The 18,871-nt window shown below is 39.5% G+C and overlaps 1 protein-coding gene across 5 annotated transcripts in view; it reads right to left on the bottom strand.

Annotated features, from left to right (window-relative positions):
• Window positions 1-18,871, bottom strand: part of LOC144092339 (protein kinase C-binding protein NELL1-like) — a 152,846-nt gene that overhangs the window by 119,603 nt on the left and 14,372 nt on the right. For all 5 annotated transcript variants that reach the window (XR_013306001.1, XR_013306000.1, XR_013306003.1 and 2 more), the window contains one exon: window positions 16,432-16,675. Coding sequence is in view for 1 of the 5 variants with exons in the window: in XM_077624980.1 (XP_077481106.1) it covers window positions 16,432-16,576 (145 nt within the window). In the remaining 4 variants the exon portion in view is untranslated. The remainder of the gene's footprint in view (window positions 1-16,431; window positions 16,676-18,871) is intronic.

The following is an 18,871-nucleotide window of genomic DNA, read 5'->3' as shown; positions in this document are numbered from 1 at the left end:
ACACACCTGGACATATTTTAGGTCAGGCCACAATTTAGTATACAATTGTGGCATGAAATTAAAATAAATGAATCGTTATGGCCACCTTAACAGTCTAAAAATATTTTTTTTGAAAAGTATTTAACCTATTGCCTGCCATTGACAAGGATAGACTTCATTCATTCATTTTCGGAACTGCTTTAACCTCACTAGGGTGGCGGGGGGTGCTGGAGCCCATTCCAGCTGGAGTCGGAAACCATTCACACTCACACTCATACCTAGGGCCAATTTAGAGTGTCTAATCAGCCTACCACGCATAGTTTTTGGAATGTGGGAGGAAGCCGGAGTACCCGGAGAAAATCCACGCCGGGGAGAACATGCAAACTCCACACGTGGACCAGCTTGGATTCAAACCCACGACCCCAGAGATGTGAGGCCGACGCGCTAACCACTCATTTTCAATCACTGATAAAACATTCCTAAACATCACTCATTTACTACGTGCCAAGGAGACTATTATTCCATTCACTTAAATCAGAAAAAAACACACATGCAGCTGCATCATTGATGGACTGAGGGGTTTCTTCCATTGAACTTGTTTTTTTGTTTTTGTTACATTGCAACACTTGTAAATCATCTTTTCTCATTAAAATTAATACAAACTACATTATTGCATCCAAGTCCCCTCCTTCCAGAAATCAAAAGCAAATTGCACTTACAGAAATATTGTACATAAAAGGTAATGATGAAAATATAATTAAACCATTCATTCATTTGCGGAACCGATTATAATCACAAGTGTTGAGGGGGGTTATGGAGCCTATCCCAGCTGTAGATGGTCAACCATTCAGACTCAATTTAGTGTACAGAACATGCAAACTCCACACAGGTGAAACAAGTTTGATTTGAACCCAGGAGGATGTGAGGATGATGCACTAACCACTCAACCGTCGGGCCACCCAGAATTAAATCATTTTGTCAAATTTTTCATCATTTCAATTGCGTTGCTTTTGTTCCATGTGGGTGCAAGAAAATAAGACAGATGGACAGAAAAACAAGTACTTTTCAAGGAGAGTGTATCAGGTCCCTTTAGTCAGAAATATCACTTATCTATTATTCCAGACATATAGTAGTCTGTTCTCTTGTGGTTCTGCATCCATTGTGTTAGAGCAGCTGCGAGAATTTGAGTCTTCAACAAGATAGACCATCCACATTTTACTTTCCATCATTTTTTTGTCAAACGCTAAGAGATTGAAAGCAAAAAAAAATGGGATTGTCTAAGGTACACAGTTCTCTATGTTTTATGCTTAGTCTAACAACAAACCTGATGCATTTTTGGCAGTAAAAATTCCACAATCCATTCCTAAGCCATGTTCTAAAGCAGTGGTTCTTAACCTGGGTTCAATCGAACCCTCAGGGTTCGGCGAGTCGGTATCAGGGGTTCGGTGGAGCCCCTGCTGCGGAGGTCAAGACACATCGACTCATCATGTCTATTTCGAGATAACATGCCCTGCTTGACCATCATTGGCTGCAGATGACAACGTGACATTGCTTGCCCAATCAGTGGTGCGAGGAATTTGTGTATCTTGAATTTAAAGTAGGGTTCGGTGAATGCGCATATGCAACTGGTGGGGTTGGGTAGCTCCAACAAGCTTAAGAACCACTGTTCTAAAAAGTATATATAGAATTTATAAAATGTTTGAGTTTGATTTGAGTTTGGAGATTTACTTAATAGCAGCCCGGTGGTACGGGTGGTTGGCACGTCGGCCTCACACCTCTGGGGTCCTGGGTTCAAGTCCAGGTTGGTCCACCTGTGTGGAGTTTGCATGTTCTCCCTAGGCCTGCGTGGGTTTCCTTCGGGTACTCCTGTTTCCTCCCACTTTCCAAAAACATGCATGATAGGCTGATTGGACACTCGCAATTGCCCTTAGGTATTAGTGTGAACGTGAATGGTTGTCCGTCTTCATGTGCCCTGGGATTGGTTGGCCACCGATTCAGGCTGTCCCCCTCCTCTGGCCTGGATTTAGCTGGGATAAGCTCCAGCACCCCCCGCAATCCTAATGAGGATGAAGCGGTTCAGAAAATGAGATGAGATTTATGGGACAGCACATATTAATGAACACATTTATATTCATGTTAATGAACATATGTATGTAAATGTGTAAGATTGTAACCGAGGGCTAATTTTCATCTTTAGTCCCATGTTTAGGTTGAAGATAAATGATGACACATACTAGACACACACACACACACACACACACACACACGCAGCACAGCGTTGTGATCGCAATTGTGTTCGTCTCATAGCCAGGTTTTAAGATACAAGTCTATTCCTGCCCATGGTGCTACTCTACATTGAGAGCCATTAATCATACCTTCCGTCTGCCAGCCTCAAATTAGTTTACATTGTCAGGTTGCTTGTGTTACCTGTACAAATAGCAACTGGCAAGAAAAAGGCCACTGCTGTCTGCTTCCAGAGTATGGTGGTTATACAAAGTAGGCAACCTGCGAAAGCGTGTTCAATAGCAGAATAATGCCAGGTTAGGAATGGTGACAGCTCTCTAATCCTTTCAAATTAAAAAGGTATGCAGCATCTGCAAGCCTACCCTCTGACTCAGAACATGAAATGAGGGTAGATAGGTATTGATGAAAATTTTCAAATTACAGAGCAGTAAAGACACAATGGAGGAAAGGAAAAGTAGCTTTGTTCATAAAAAGCCCTGCCCCATTCATTTTGACAAAGCTTTTGAAAATTAAAAATACATTTTTGATAAATACATAATTGTTTGCTTCAAGAGTCCCATGTATCTGGGTTTGGAGATTCAAAGCAGGTTTCTGACCGAAAAAAAGTTTTTTTTGTCATGCTACAATTCACTGGGTACATAGTGAACTTTTGAATTTTTGGGGCCAGCCTACCTTCTCATACCTTTACCATTCACTGCCCGAAAAAGATCATTCTGCCATTCTGTCTCAATGAAGATAGAAAATTCTAGAGTCACCCTGACCCCAAACAATTATTTTCACTGGCATACCGGCTTTGAAAGACTAATAACCCTCCTTTCACCTGGATGTCAGGCAGACTAGAAGGCTCGTGTCCCATCATCAGTTATCAGGCACACGGGCCTATATGGGGAATAAAGGCCATGGATTTGCACAAAAAACACAGGCACAAGCACACACACAACCACAATCACACAGAACGTATATACCCCATTCACCTTCCAACACATTAAACTCTGGACCCTTCTTTTCGTCACGGTGCAGAGTGATACGAGGCACCCTCTTCTATTCTCATTTTTCCTCTTTTCTCATCTAAGGAATCTCCAACCCAGCATTACTCCTTGGTCCTGTCTTGCCCCTGAATGTGCTACAGTTAAAACAGACATGTCTATTAAAATCCCAAAACACGTATAGTCTTCATGAAAGAACACAAAAAATAGGGCTCCAAGTAAACCATTTAGATTTTAAAATTGTGTCTACTCACTATTAGCACCCTAATTGATAAAATATTATATGTTGTACACAAAAATGACAGGTAGTATATTATAACATTTAGTGCCATAAGGATTAGAGCAGGGGTGGCCAATTCCGGTCCTCGAGAGCCCCTATCCAGTCTGTTTTCCCATGTCTCCCTCCACCAACACACCTGAATCAAATAATTGAGATCGGTATGAAGCTTCTGGACAGCTTGCTGATGAATTGATCATTTGATTGAGGTGTGCTAGAGGAGGGAGATATGGAAAACAGACTGGATAGGGGCTCTCGAGGACCGGACTTGGCCACCCCTGGATTAGAGCATTTTAGTCACGCAAGCCAGTTTGATTTTAGCCATGTACAACATACACAGCAAATCCATCCGGTCTTCTGAGGTTTCAATCGGATTTCCACGCTGAACCAATCTGGACTGACAAATCATAGCGTGTGAGGAAAGACTGTGACGGGTCATTAAGGGGAGGGTAGTTATTATTATTTTTTTCACTCCTGGGAGTGTAGGAAGACATCATAGAATGTTCATCTTTTTTCCTGTATATATTTGACAAACTGATTCAGCCGGCTTGTTAGCCCCACCCCCAGTTTTGGTTCAAAATCCAGTCTAAACGAGAAAAGACCAAAATGACTCGCCATGTATCCTGTACATAGCGAAGGTCAGGCTGTCTTGTCACGCTCGGAGCATTGAGGGACTCCATTGTTAAAAGCTGAGGCTATTTTACTTCCATGGTATTTGGTACAATGTAAAACTTACCATTACATTTGAAAACATTATGAATATTTGACTATGCAACAACACTACCATATTTCAATGACAAAATCCATGGAAAATTTCTGTACAGTATAGATATGAAATATTCTTTATTGAGATCACAATTAGCCACAGCGGTAGTTAATGTGTCTCTATCGCCTGTGGAGAATTATAAATCTGGGTCATTTCTTGGACATTTTATCCTGCCAACATAAATTGACGTCTGGCAGAATCTCAGTAGAAACAGAAATGACTGCAGTTTATTTTTCCTACATTTGAAACAAAATTGGAAGTGGTGCCATATTGAATATTTTAGTGATTTGGAGGGAAAAACACATGCGCGCACACGCACAGACGCACACACAAGGCAATTACATGATCATAAAAATGCTCCTAAGGCCTAGTTTTGATGAAAAAAAATGGACCTGCAAAATGAGGTCCAAAGTGCAACATTTATCCACAGCTTGGCCTATTTTTACAATATTCTTCTTGAAGGCAGAAATAGGCTTGCCCTGCTAAAAATGTGTTTACTACCTTGGGACTGTGAAGAATACATTTTCAAGCACAGAGCCGCACGCTGATTTGTTATTTTTATTTAGTTCTTAAATTGTCGATTTCTATTTATTTTTTGTTGTTGCCAGGACCACAATAGTCCCAACGCCAATATTTTAGGGGAGCACGTAGAAAATTCAGCACAATGTAAATTGACCCGTGAAGTAAATTCTTGTGATGGCAACCTTGTCTCAACCATCCATTATAAATGCTGCAGCTATCGCGGTTAGTACTTCCAAAAATTTGTGGATTGTGGATCGACTCCCAGGCACTTAACAAGTCTTCCCAAATATATACAAATTGCCTTGGATCACCAAAGCTAGATACATTCATTTCTTCATTTGGAACCTATCCCAGCCAACTATGGCACCAGGCAGAAGACACCTTGTATAGATGGCCAGGCAATCGCAGTGCACAAAGACACAAACAACCATTCTTAAACACACACACACACACGTGTCAATTTAGAGTGTTCAACCAGCCTATGCTGCATGTTTTGGGGATGTGGGAGGAAATCAAAGTACCTGGAGAAAATCCACACAAGCCCTGGGAGGACATGCAAACTCCACACAGCAAAGTGAACATGAGATTGAAGGAGCAACTCAACACCAACCTGCAGAGGGTGATCAACACAGCTCAAAAGATTATCAGCTGCCCTCTACCTACCCGGTGCAGCATCTACAACTCCCATTGCCTAAGCAGGGCAAAGAGCATCACAAAAGACAATACACATCCCGGCTTCCACCTCTTCAGCCTGCTCCTTTCTGGGGAGCCATAAGACCATACCAGCCAAAAAGACTCAGGGACAGTTTCTTCCCAAGAGAAGTCACCATACTCAACTCGAGTTTTGCACCGAGGACCCAGACTCAATTAAGTACTACCACGTCACTATAAAATGTCATAACACTGCCAGATGCATATCAATGTTTTCAGACTTTTACTTCAGTCTTAGCACTGCAAATGTTTATCCTGCACTAAAACACTATATTTACCTCACGTGCTGCTAACCCTTTTAGTCGCTTGTTTACCTAATTTCATTTTTATTGTATACAAATATTTTTATTAGTACTTTTTGTGCACTTTATGGTGAATCTTAAAATGTCATTGAACTTGTATAATGATCAGGAAATGCATGCAATTCAAGTCATATCTAGTGGCAAGGAGTTGGCACCGGAAAGCTACACCATTGGTTTGTCAGTGTAATTTACAGAAAATGCAGTACCTTCTCTCTATTCTACTCCCAAACAAATTCCTTCATAATTAACACTGGTTTGGAATTTGACAAAATAGCAACTGAAGAATAAGTGATTACAACTTCAGAGAAAGCTATTATTATTGTAGCAGATACGATTCAAACCTTATCTTGGAAAAATGCAGGAAGAGTGAACATGCTCTAATTGCTTTTGGCAGTGGTTTGTCTTTGCTGAATTTTGCATTGCAACTGTCTCAACAAAACAGTTAGAGTTTGACAGCTGATTTGAGATAAATGGATGAAAGCTACTGACAGGCCCTAAGCAGCATATTCATTTATATTTGATAGACATACTCATTTTTGTTCAAAAATATAAACATACAACATGAGCCATATACAGTAATATGGGGAGTTTGATTGGCGATTGAAATCCACAGCAATCAAAAATGAATGAATGAACTATTACAGTTCCATTGATGATAGGCGTCCAATCAAGTGGCTCTTTTCATCGTTGGTTCTATGAATTTTAAATGAGTTTGTCTTCATTAGACAGCCAATCAATTTTCATTGGGAGGCATGGCATAGTCTATTACATTAAATGGTAGCCAAGTTAAAATATAACAATGTGAATTACATTTTTTTTTTTAATAAAGAATTAATTACAGGTTTGTCACTTTATTTTCGGGCTCTCCTCAACTTGGTCGTTTTATTTCTGGCACTTAGTACAATGGCTAAATGCTGTTTCTTTCTTTGCGACCATTCCCCGGTCCTCATATCGGTGTTCACGTATTAACTCCTCCCACTCTAGATTCACTCGAGAAGAGTAAGTAAACTGTGTGAGAGACAATTGCGGCGAAGGCAGTCTCTTGATTTCATCACTGTTATATCAACAGTCACCCAGAAGTTGTGTTGATCACAGCAATAGGCTCTCTATCTTCTGTCTCTATGATTATATTATTATATTACCGTCCTCGATGAGGTTGACAACTATAGTGTTGTTTTCAAACTTCAGAAGTTTGACTTTTGGGAGCATTGATGTACAGTCATTTGTTAAGAGAAAGAAGAGCAACTGAGAAAGTGGGTCCAGCAAGGGTCCACACCACAATGCTTCAATGGACTTATCGATTCCAATTTGACTGGCCTGCAGTCATAGTTCCAAAGTTCCTGGTTTGTTAGGTACTGAAATGATTGTGCACTATTTAAGACAGGCTAGGACAAACATCCTAAAAGACCTGTTGAATATCTCTGTGAAGACTAGAGCTAGTTGGTCATCCCCCACTTTGTGGCAGGAGGAAGAAATACGACTGGGCCCTGCAGCTTTGAGCAACTTTTGTTGCTTGAAGAGTCAGCTCACGTCATGTTCATGAATAGTTAATTCAGAAGAGATATTGATGGTGGTGGTGAGCTATGGTGGGCGTTCTGCAAAATGTGTCCTTTTCAAATCTCATAAGTTACTTCTCATTGAGGTTGGTCCATAACGGGCATAAACATTAAACACATGAGAACAGAAGTCATGAAAAAAGAGCAATTACGATGTAGAAATAACTAATAAAAACACAGATAAAGGTTTAGTGAGAATATTTTCTTTGAGGAAACAATACTGGACAGCTGTATTATGCATGTGAATACTATGTGAGAGCCATCACACCATTCAGTAATAATTTTACTAGATTGTGTTCAGTCTAGATAAACTTTGTAAAATGTCTTGGTGACCATCCCAAAACATGCCAAATGGTAGAAACACTATTTATTCCTATGCTAAGCGTACTTTGCAAAATCTCTGTCATGCCTCAAGTACTTCTTGATCCTACTCTGCTGCGCTCCATCCTCCCCCCGACAGAATCTTACAGCAGTGAATGAGCCTGGGATAAGGTGGTTTTGATTGGTTGATGGGACAGCACAGGGGTGCTTACTTTCTACCATTCCCAAGTAAATGAATTCGTGGAATGAAATTGAACCAAGAACTGTCGTAGTTTTAATAACGTATCTATCCACCGGTCCCCTGTCCCAAAACAAAAATACCAAAATAATTTAACGGTAGTTGCAAATGTCGAGATCAAGGGAACGCAATTTAGAGTGTTCCTGCAGCCTACCATGCAAGTTTTTGGAATTTGGGAGAAAACCAGAGTACCCAAGAAAACCCACGCAATCTTCACACAGGTCGAAACCCACCGAGGAATGAACCCTCGATATCAGAGGAGTGAGGCAGACATGCTAACCACTCCCCCCACTGGGCCGCCTGTTCCCAAAGTTGGAGGGGTAATCTAAATTGAAAAGGAGTGATGTGTAGTGTTACCTAAACGTAACGCAATGAATGATCAACTCAGGAAATGGTAAACAAATAGTTGATTGGCAGCAGGTACATTGCCAAGGATACAAAGAATAAATATAGGAGCGTTCCTTGCAGCCAATCTTTCTCTTTCAGGTAACAAGAACACAGTTTCTTTAGAAAGAAAAAAAAAGGAAAAATGTTTGCAAGAAGCACTATAAAAACAAAGGAGTCCTCGAGTTACGAACGGATTCCGGTCTTATGTTGGCCATTAAAAGCGCATTGCTGCCTACAATCAATTGCATTGATAGGATTGGTTGACATTTCAAGATAGATGGGATTTAATGAATCTCACAATCCTCCCGTTAATATATATATATATATATATATATATATATATATATATATATATATATATATAAATATATATATATATATATATATATAAATATAAATATATATATATATATAAATATAAATATATATATATATATATATATATTAAAAAGTACAATAAAATTAACTAACAAAGTCGTATGAACAATGTTGCTTATGTTCAACTATACTCATCAAGTAAAAAAATAAATTAAAGGAAAAAAAAAGTACAACTTTTTTTTTTTAATGATGAAAAACCTGGATAGAATATAAATTATTTTTTCTGAACTCCTTATGCTCACAAGGGTCATGGGGTGATCCTATCCCAGATCACTGTGAGCACCTGGCAGTGGACACCCTGGATTGGTGGCCGGTCAATTGCAGGGAACAATTAGACGTAAAAGCCTTTCACGCTCACCCTCATATCTAAGGGCAATTTAGAGTCTTCAACCAGTCTACCCTGCTTGTTTTGGGATGTGGGAGGAACCCGGAGGACCTGGAGAAAACCCACGCAAGCCCAGGTCGAACATCTAAACTCCACTGAGTGAGGACTAAGCTGGGATCGAACTCTCGAACTCCCCCATTGCGCCAACCACTTGTTCACTGGGCCGCCTAGGGAATATTTATTTTTGTAAATTTTTGTGTTCAAGTAGTCAAAGAACACAATATTCCGTGGCACTTGAAATCTAGTCAAAACAATCACAAATGGCTGGGATTGACTCAGTTAGTTGGAGGAAGGGTCACGCCCCATGGCAGTAACATCGGCCAATTAAATTGAAATAAAAATGCACAATACTCTAAAAATACTTATAATAAACTGAATTATACATAGGGTTTTTTAATTAATATTTCTGATAGTGTAAATGTGTGTATCATATTGTGATGAGAAAAATATACACAGTTGGATTACAGAAAATATGAATGTAAGCAGTCACTCAGAGTATTCTTTACATCAAATATACTTATTAAAGGTTACTTCCGTAATATAATACTGAAGTTACGATATTCATTTAAGTAAAACCTGTCTACTCTACCCACCTCTGAATCAGACCTAACATTGGGTGTCCAAATCAACAAAATTCCAGAAAATGATTAGAGTTATAACACAACAGAGTTCAATTAATTGTAGTTCAGATTGAACGTCCCACTACAGTTACTGCCAAATACTAAAATAACATGAACTATCTTTAAAATCAATGTATCGGCCTCCAAAGTAGAAGCTACTGAGTCAAGCCAACCTCTGAAGAGATCAACTAATGTCATGTGGAAAAAACAGTTGTTGACCAATATTGATTAAAGGTCATCACTTAACACAGAGAATATTGATTCCTGTCATGAAAGTTGGAGAATATTTAATTGCAGCTAAAAAGAATAATCTATGCTGCTGTTCACAATGAAGGTCAATCAATTTTGGGGATGTGTGTTTGCATTTGTTTACTATAGATGGTGAGAAAGGTCATATTGTGCCTGCACATAATGAGATACTTTCTTAGTATGCATGGAAAATTAAGTGTGATCCAAATACAACAGCTACGCAGTTAGAAAGAAGGAAACAAGGAAGGAAAAAAGACATTTCAATTAGAAGGGTAAAAGTTCCAGCAAGTATGTATGAGAAAAGGGTAAAACACGAATTACTTGAATTTGACATCTTTCTTGTTAAAATGCAGATGTATACTTTTTCTTTTAGCTCGCTACTCTGTTCATTGTAATGTGACTCATGTCTGCTGTTCAACACAGAAAATCATGGAAAAATAAATGTATGGAGACAACCAATTTCCACTTTGTAGTAGATATCTAATTAAATTGAAATATATACCCAAATGTAAGACTATTTGTCCCTGTGGCCACTGGCATACTAGTCATGCTTGGAGAGCAATGATTTGGGACTTAGCTTCAATCTACCCACTGGAAAAAATTAAAATGAACACATCTTTCCACCTTCGATGTGTGGTCCATATTTTGGATCTTATTAAAAAAGCAGGGTTTTTACTCAAGCGGCCGTCACGCAACAATGCTGCGCCCAGTTTGCCTTCTCGCACGATTGGAACCATTTGTGTTGTTCTGAAAATGTGTTGCAGTTTGACTCCATATCGGAGGTATCACTACGACAGATATTGGCTATGACATCACGGGTGGTAGTTTTCTCTGTATTCTAATCCCAGTCGCTGTTTTTACTTTATATTTAATTTTAAAATAGATGAATGGATATTCCAGCTGCCGGTGTACCCACACCTTCCACCTACTCTTCTTTTGATGCAAACCTAGTTGTCCTTCATTATGAGTTACACTTTCATTGGCACAGACACCTCTCAAAAACACTGCCAAGGTAATATCACCCCACAAATCTTATAACATTAGTGAATTTTTAGTTTGCTCTTCCATAACATGTATATTTTATTATTAAGGATGGTGGGGTCACATGAACACATATGTGACTAATGAGACCAATCGCAAAAGATTTGCCACGCAGCAAGAAAAATGTCGCACAACCTACACAGAGACGCTTTGAGATCCAATGTTCCATTTCTATCAGTGCCTTTGTTTCCTTCCATTCTGGAACTTCAAATAGAAAAACAAGCTAGCCCTACTTTTTAGGGGTGGGGGGGGAATTATTAATTGGTATGTTCTGTCAAATGTCCACATGTGGTTAGTGTGTCAGTTTAATAATCCATTTTAATTCAAAATTTTAAAATGAGTTATGCTGTAAAAATCAGACTATTAATGACCCAGGCTAAGTCTCTCAAGAGCATTGTGGAACAATAAAAAGGCTCTAAAATTGTAAAGACAAATCTTATTTTCAAGTCTCACAAATTCTCAATTAAATGTCACATAAATGACTATCAGTGACTAGTAGCATATCCACCTCACATTTCTAAAATCGAGGATTTAATCCCTGGTGGGTTTTGGCCTTCCTGTGTGGAGTTTGCATGTTCTTCCCGGGTCTGAAATAATTTTCTCCAGTTTCCACCCACATCCCAAAAATTTACATGGTAGGCTGGTTGAATACTCTAAATTGCCCCTGGGCATGAGCGCAAGCTCGAATAGTTTTCCGTCTCCTTGTTTGGTGCGATAAGCTGGCAACCGATTCAGGGAGTCCCTGCCTGGTGCCCATGGTTGGCTGGGATAGGCTACAGCACCCCCGCAAGCCTTGTGTGGATAAGGTGTACCGAAAATAAATGAATGTTTTTAATACAAAATGTTAGAGGTGGTTAAATTTGGGGGTAAGAAGGTCAAAGTCACAGAGCTCTGGAAAAAAGAATTTTGTGATCACTGGAAAACAGAGTAACCTATGTAGTCACTCATATTTGCGGGATAGACAAAGGTCAGAAGTCACAGAGCCCCAGAAGTATGGTTATGCTTTCAATACAGTTGGTTTGTCAGTGATCTGCTCTGTCAGTGTGCTCCTCTAGTGTTTTAAGTTACCCGAATCAATGGGCTTAAGACAGGACTGCTTTTCTCCGCTCCAGTTGAAGCAGAAAATTTAGTGTCTTGGTGCACCCAATAGAGCAGCTTGGACAATTTGCAATGACGAAATTGGATCTTTCCAACTGCCATCACCAAACTAATGGAGGTTTCTTGTCCAGAATACATTCTTGCTACGAATCTTTCATTTTACGCTGCTCTGTAGAGTATGCAAATAAAAAGACAGAAATGGCTTCACACTCAGTAGAGGTGTTTGCATAATTGTCCGCTTCTCTTCAGTGATTAAAGAACCAGCTTTGATATTTCTTAGGCTGTACTGAAAGCTTGCTCCTCGTAATTACAGCCTAGCTTGTAAACAAAATGCCCTGAAAGACCATCTCCTACCGGGAGCTTTAAAGCAGACGAAAAGTTAAGTACCCTGTGCTCATTATACAAAACAGTTTTGGTCTTTGCCTAAAAAAAAAAAAATCCTAATAAAATAGAAAGATACATTTGAGAGCACTTTTTTCTTGGTTATTGTTTGCTTCCAGAAAATACTGTATATTTATCCTAAAACGTGTTTGCCCTTTGTTGATATATATTAGTAGTTTCTGTTACATTGACATGTTTTGGGTTCTCCCTGACATGGGGTCTCTGCAATGCAGTAGCCAACTTAATAAAAGAACTCCCTAAAACAAAGTCAAATAAAAATTGGTTTCAAGGGAAATTTGGCACTTGCGATTGAAGTGCTCCCAATGTAACCAAAAGCCAAAACTTATACTGGTAATGCTCCACGACAGTTCTGCAAAGAGATATTATGTGCTTTAATTGGTAAACGTTATGATCATTGTCAAACAAACTAAGAAGTCATTATGACATCTGAAAATGCTGTGGGGAAGTGCACCTACTGTATGTGGCAAAATTAGTGGAGAAAATATAATTTAAAAAAATGCACCCTGGCACACCCAAGACTATTTTCATGCACATAATTTGTGAACTTTATAGTACATAGACTTGTGACTTGGCCTCTGGGAAAACTAATCGAACCTGCTTCAAATGAGAGGGAGAAGCTGACCCGATTTCTGATCTTATAACTTGCCACTACCTGCCGATTGCTCTTTATTTTCCCTGCACATACCGAGACAACCACTGCCAAAGAGAAATGAAATTGGATCTGAAAAAGGTGAAAGTGTGGTTGACTTGTTAGCACGACATCGCACGGTTCAGAGATCAAATGTTCAATCCTCAGCTCGATTTTTACTGTTTATATAGTAGTGAGTTTTCCCTGCATGTAACAAAAACATTCTCTGTAAATTGATTGAAGATCCCAAATTTTCCATAGGTACGAATGTTAGCATAAATGGTTGTTTGTCTCTTTATGCTCTGTGAATGACAGGCAAACAATTCTGGGTGTACACTGACTCCTGCCCAAGGTGTGATGGGATAGTCAACCATCTCAGTGAGGTGTAGAGCCATAGATAATGAATGCTTTAAGATGAAAAAAAAGATCGATATCACCACTAAAATACACTACATCTGCTTAAAGCCGACTACTACTACACTTTTGGCTTGTTCCATGAGAGGTCGCCACAGTGAAGAAACTTTTTCATTTTACTCTGTCCCTTACATCATTCTAGCACAGGCAGTTTAACAAATAAGGTTTCTGCTAAAACAAGCAACATCTGACCGCATTCAAATGATTATACATCTAAGACAACAGATTGGTGTAAAGGTGTCGTCTTGATTTGTTGGAATGAAATCTTGCACACATTGCGGCCCTTGAGGGCCGGTTTGAAGTGGATGGCTATGCCTCTGCCACAATGACAAGCAACAATGGGATGGCCAAGGAATAGTGGTGGTGCCATTCCTCTTCATCCTCTACAGCTCAGACTTCCATTTCAACTCTGGTGGTCCACGCCATCTACAAGAGTAGTGGTGATGTCCCGATCCAATACTCCGTATCGGCATTGGCGCCTGACACGACTGTTTTTGGAGCATCGGAAGGATCGGATTGGATCGAGGAATCACGTGCGTTTTTGGCACTAAAAATATGGGCATTGGATCGTTATTGGCAAAACATAGCTTGAGAAAAATCAGATTGGATCTCTATTCTGCAGTGGCTAGCCCCTTGTTTTTTTACTGTGCTGTGCTGGGAGGAGGTTCATCTAAAAGTGGGTATGGCAGGCAGACACAAACTGGTGAGGAAAGGCCACTCTGTGGTGGGGTTCGAGTTGGACAGTTTGGAGTTTGTGCTTGACAAAAGGATAATGATTCCAAGCCATCCTATATAATCCTTCTCACCCTCTACATGATGAGCTCTGTCAGATGGGCAGCTCTTTCAGCTGGCGCATCATCCCAACTAGATGCAGAACTGAGCGAGAGATCAGTCGCTCCTTTGTACCCACTCCCATCAGACTTTACACTGTACACTCTCACACACACCGCCCTGCCCCTTACATATATGCTCACACTGACTCTGCACTCAGGATTTTACTCTAATAAAAATGGGGTGGTTTCCATCATTGTCCCGCACTATTATTCGTACTACAATACTTGCTGCTGGAGCGGAATTATTATTTTGTCATAGCAGTTAAGCCACTGTGATCTACCATTGAACTTCAGATTTGTTACCCCTTACATTGTTAGATTTAGGTGGTTTATTTTATACTTCATTTAGATTTTACTTATTGTACTTATGTGAATTAGTTTTAGGTCATAATAATATTATTACTATTAAAAATGTGTAAACATATATACATACACACACGCACACACTTCTGATTGCATACTTGTGCTGCTGCAACATGTTAATTTCCCCGATGGGCGGATCAATAAAGAATTATTTTAACTTAACAATTACACACGCTCCACCATTTGCACATACTAGCACTGCTAACCACCTTGCTTGCCTTCCAACTACAATAGGAGCTGAACACCATTACAGCCAATCAATGTCCTCTTTTTGTTGTGGTGATCATTGTTTTCCACCCAAAATAAGAAACGCCAAAAAAGAAAAAAAGTTTCCATTAAAAGGCAGCTTTAACAGAAGTATATTGTAATAAGATTAACGTGAAAAAACTTGCCAAACTAAATATGACTAATTAATTGCAACGAGTCAGCACGTCAGCCTCAAAGTTCTGAAAACAAGTTCGATCTCAGGTCCAAATTTTCCTATATGGAGTTTACATGTCCTCCCTGGACTTGCCTGGATTTTCTCTGGGTATTCCGGTGTCCTCCCCCCTCCCCAAAACAGGCATGGTAGGCTGGTTGAATACTAAAATGCCCCTAGGTGTAAGCGTGAATGGTTGTCCGTCTTCTTGTGCCCTGCGATTGAATTGCCATCAATTCAGGGTGTTGAGTGGGAGATTCTCTAGCACCCCGCACGGCCCTTGTCCCTTGTGAGAATAAGTGATTCAGAAAAGGAATAAATGACTACCGAATTCCCTCGCATATTAGCCGCACCCTTAAAATCATTGAATTTTACAATTTTTCTCATATAAAACACCCCCTGATTCACAATTTTCACCTCTATATTCATGGTTTTAATATGTAGTACAAATATGTTACTTTGAATGGAAAATCATAAGAAAAATTATCGCACGTGATATTTCTGAGATACTGTATAAATCGAAAGGATCGTTTGCTGGATTGCAGATTCCAAACGGGTGTTGCCTTCATGTGGACAAATTCAAAAAAGAAGTCACTCGAGCAGTACAACCAGGAAGTGTGTCCGTAGCGGTCTCGTTTTTCATTCCTAGGTAAGATGGTGGCGGCTTGAGCGAGCAATGGCAGGCACGATGGAGTATTTCACGTTTCATGCAAGATACAGTGTATTTTTCTTCCTTGAATTTCATTAAGTAAAAATATGATTCATTCTTGGATGATTTGGGATTCCGAAAATGAATTACTGACTTCAAAAAATGATCAAATATCAGTCAAGTTAATGGGTTATTGAAAGTCTTCAAAATGAAATTCAACATTTCTAACAGCATGGATGATTTGCTCACAATTTTGTCTGTGACGATGAGAAACTGAGGAACCACTTATCAGAACGGTCGCAGGGGGTGCTGTAGCCGATCCCAGCAAACTACAGGCACGAGGCAATGGACACGCTCAATTGGTGACCAACCAGTTGCAGTGTATAAGGAGACGGACAACCATTCACGCTCAAACTCATACTTAGGGGCAATTTAGAGTGTTCAACCAGCCTACCCTGCCTGTTTTTGCGATGTAGGTGGAAACTGGAGTATCCAGAGAAACATGCAAACTCCACACAGTGACCTGGGATCGAGCCCTGACCCCAGTACTGTGAGGCCGACGTGCTAACCACTCTCAACAGGGTCACACATCTCTTTCAATCAAGCAAAAATTAATCAAATTGAGTCAGGTTGGATACTGACAAATAATTCGATCAAATCTTACTGTAAATGTCTTGGTAGAGGCCTTCAGGAGGATTACACGGTTCAGCTGTGTAGCATTGTTCTTCATCGTCGCTTCCAGGGCTTATCTGTCCAAGCAGGCATGTCAGGTCTCCAGCACACGAAGAAAGTCTGCTGGTGCTTTCCATTCAGGACTGCAGCGCTGGGAGCAAATACAGCCTGCCTGAGTGGGAGCTCTGGTCCCAAAGCTAATGGAAAAATGGCATCCACTCAGCTTTTCTCCGCTTCTGCAAGCACAAACACACTGATGCGCTACAGCCAGAACATACAAACAGCCTTTAAGCAAGTAATGCCAACTAATAAGTTCACATTTCTGTGGCCAATAGCAAAAACTAAATTATTTCCACATAATAGAAACAGTAACAATTGTTTGGCAGTATTTTACTTTTGAGAAAATATACTCAAAATATAAAAGACTGGAAGTTCTTATTAAAATAAAACATTTGCATTCTCAAGGCTAATGGAGCCAGCCAAATCGAATAGATAAATTGAGTATCCTGTACGTGATAAAACAAATTCACATTTAATAGGATGTATTGGTTTGTTTCAATGTTGTACAAAGAGGTCAGAGTAAATCATTTAAATAACAGTTGTACAATTCCTTATCACTGCCATGCCCAATTAGTGACCGAGCAAAGTGTCATGCTTGGCTTCCCACTCGTTTCACTCATAAGTCATAACCAGGCTTAAACAAAAATTGGAATATATGTAATTGTGTTGAATATTTTGGAAGAATACAGTATTGTTAGAGCTACAAAAGAACAAACGAGATAGCATGTACAATACAGGGAAATTCTTACAAATTTGACAATTTTATACTTTTCTAGGAACATATTAACAACATGCTGTTTTCTTGGTGATTCCAAAGGCCCAAATGAAGTCCACAGGTTCAAGCACTATTTATTTAGACTGCAGTACTCTGGAATGCTTGATCCTTGCAAATTAGCTTGGGTGCCTTGACTCAAACACTTGTCATTGCAATATTTAGAGCAAACTTGATATGTATCACTCAATTTATGTTGAAAAGGTATGAAGTTACCCAATGCTGATATTGTTTCTTCCTATATATTTAGTCAAAAGCCTCTGTGACCCAGATGACATTTTTCATATTTGTGTTTGTGATTTAATTCCAATCACTTTAGTAAGTTAAACCAATTTGCAAACTATCACATTGAAAATTGATGATGTCACATGCTGTTTAGGCTCCTACCTACTTTGTGCTTTTACCACAACCACACGAGGTCTTTATACATTCACATAGGACACACCCATTTGCTAACGGATAATCAGAGTGAAGAGGTTAAATGTGACATTAAATATTCAAATTTGATGACTAGCCGCATATTTAATAGAACTCAGCTGTCCACAGATGCAGACGAAAAGAACCAACAAGGTTATTTATGGCATTTAACGAAAAGAAAAAGGCAAATTCTCTGATATGACATCAAGGTTATTGCAAAATTAAAACATAATGAAAGGAAGGTCACCTTTTTCAATTTCCAAAAATATTACAAGATTTAGCTCAGTTTTAAGCAATGCCATGTGGTTGAAGCAACCCAAAAGCTATCGGTAGTAGCTTTTTATATTCGCTCATAATTTTTCATTCATCTTCCCTACGGCTTACCCTCACAAAACTTGCAGGGGTTCTGTAGCCTGTCCCGACTAACTATAGACAGGAGGTGGGATACACCCTGGACTGGTTATCTTCAAGAAAAACAACCAAAGCCAGCTTAATAAGAAACACATGGCAATCAGCTCTTAGCTGAATGTGCATGATACTGCATGCCACCACATGTGTGAGCTAAAGAAAGAAATTTCAACAAGCCTTCGCTTGAAAGTTGTACAACAGTTCTTATAACAGTAGTTATGTACTGAGAAGGCAAAGAAGAATGGCTTTGCTAAGAGTGGTGACAGTAGGAAGAGGCCACCGGCAGATTTAACACCTTCGGATTGAAGAATCCACCTCACTTAGCAAATTGGTCATACATAAACAAACACAACACTTCTTTAAATGTGAGATCTCAGACAAATCAAGAAAAGGTGCAACGCTTTTCACTGGGCGATTGTTTTGAACTTTTATTCTTTGAACAATCCATACCTATCATTATCTGTTTGTGGTATTTCTGTGATTCTATCATCATTTGTTTATTTTTTCCCCCCACTCATTGTTTGAGACCTCTGTTGCTAGAACTGATTCTGCCATTTTCTGTTGTCGGCTTCATCAGATACCCACAGCTCGCAGCAATCAACCGCACAGAAAATTATAATCACAATAAACTTTGACTGATTGAAAAGGGTTTAAACAGCCCGTGTCCTCTGACTGAACGGATGATCAAAATACTGCAAAAAAAAAAAATCATCTCGTGTGGCTTCATCCATTTCTGAACGGAATGAATGATATAAACAAATGGTTGCAGTCACAA

This window comes from Stigmatopora argus, chromosome 2 (genome assembly GCF_051989625.1).
Source record: "Stigmatopora argus isolate UIUO_Sarg chromosome 2, RoL_Sarg_1.0, whole genome shotgun sequence".
NCBI lineage: Eukaryota > Metazoa > Chordata > Actinopteri > Syngnathiformes > Syngnathidae > Stigmatopora > Stigmatopora argus.
The sequence above is the reverse complement of the archived record's forward strand: the minus strand, read 5'-3'. Positions and strand labels throughout refer to the sequence as shown.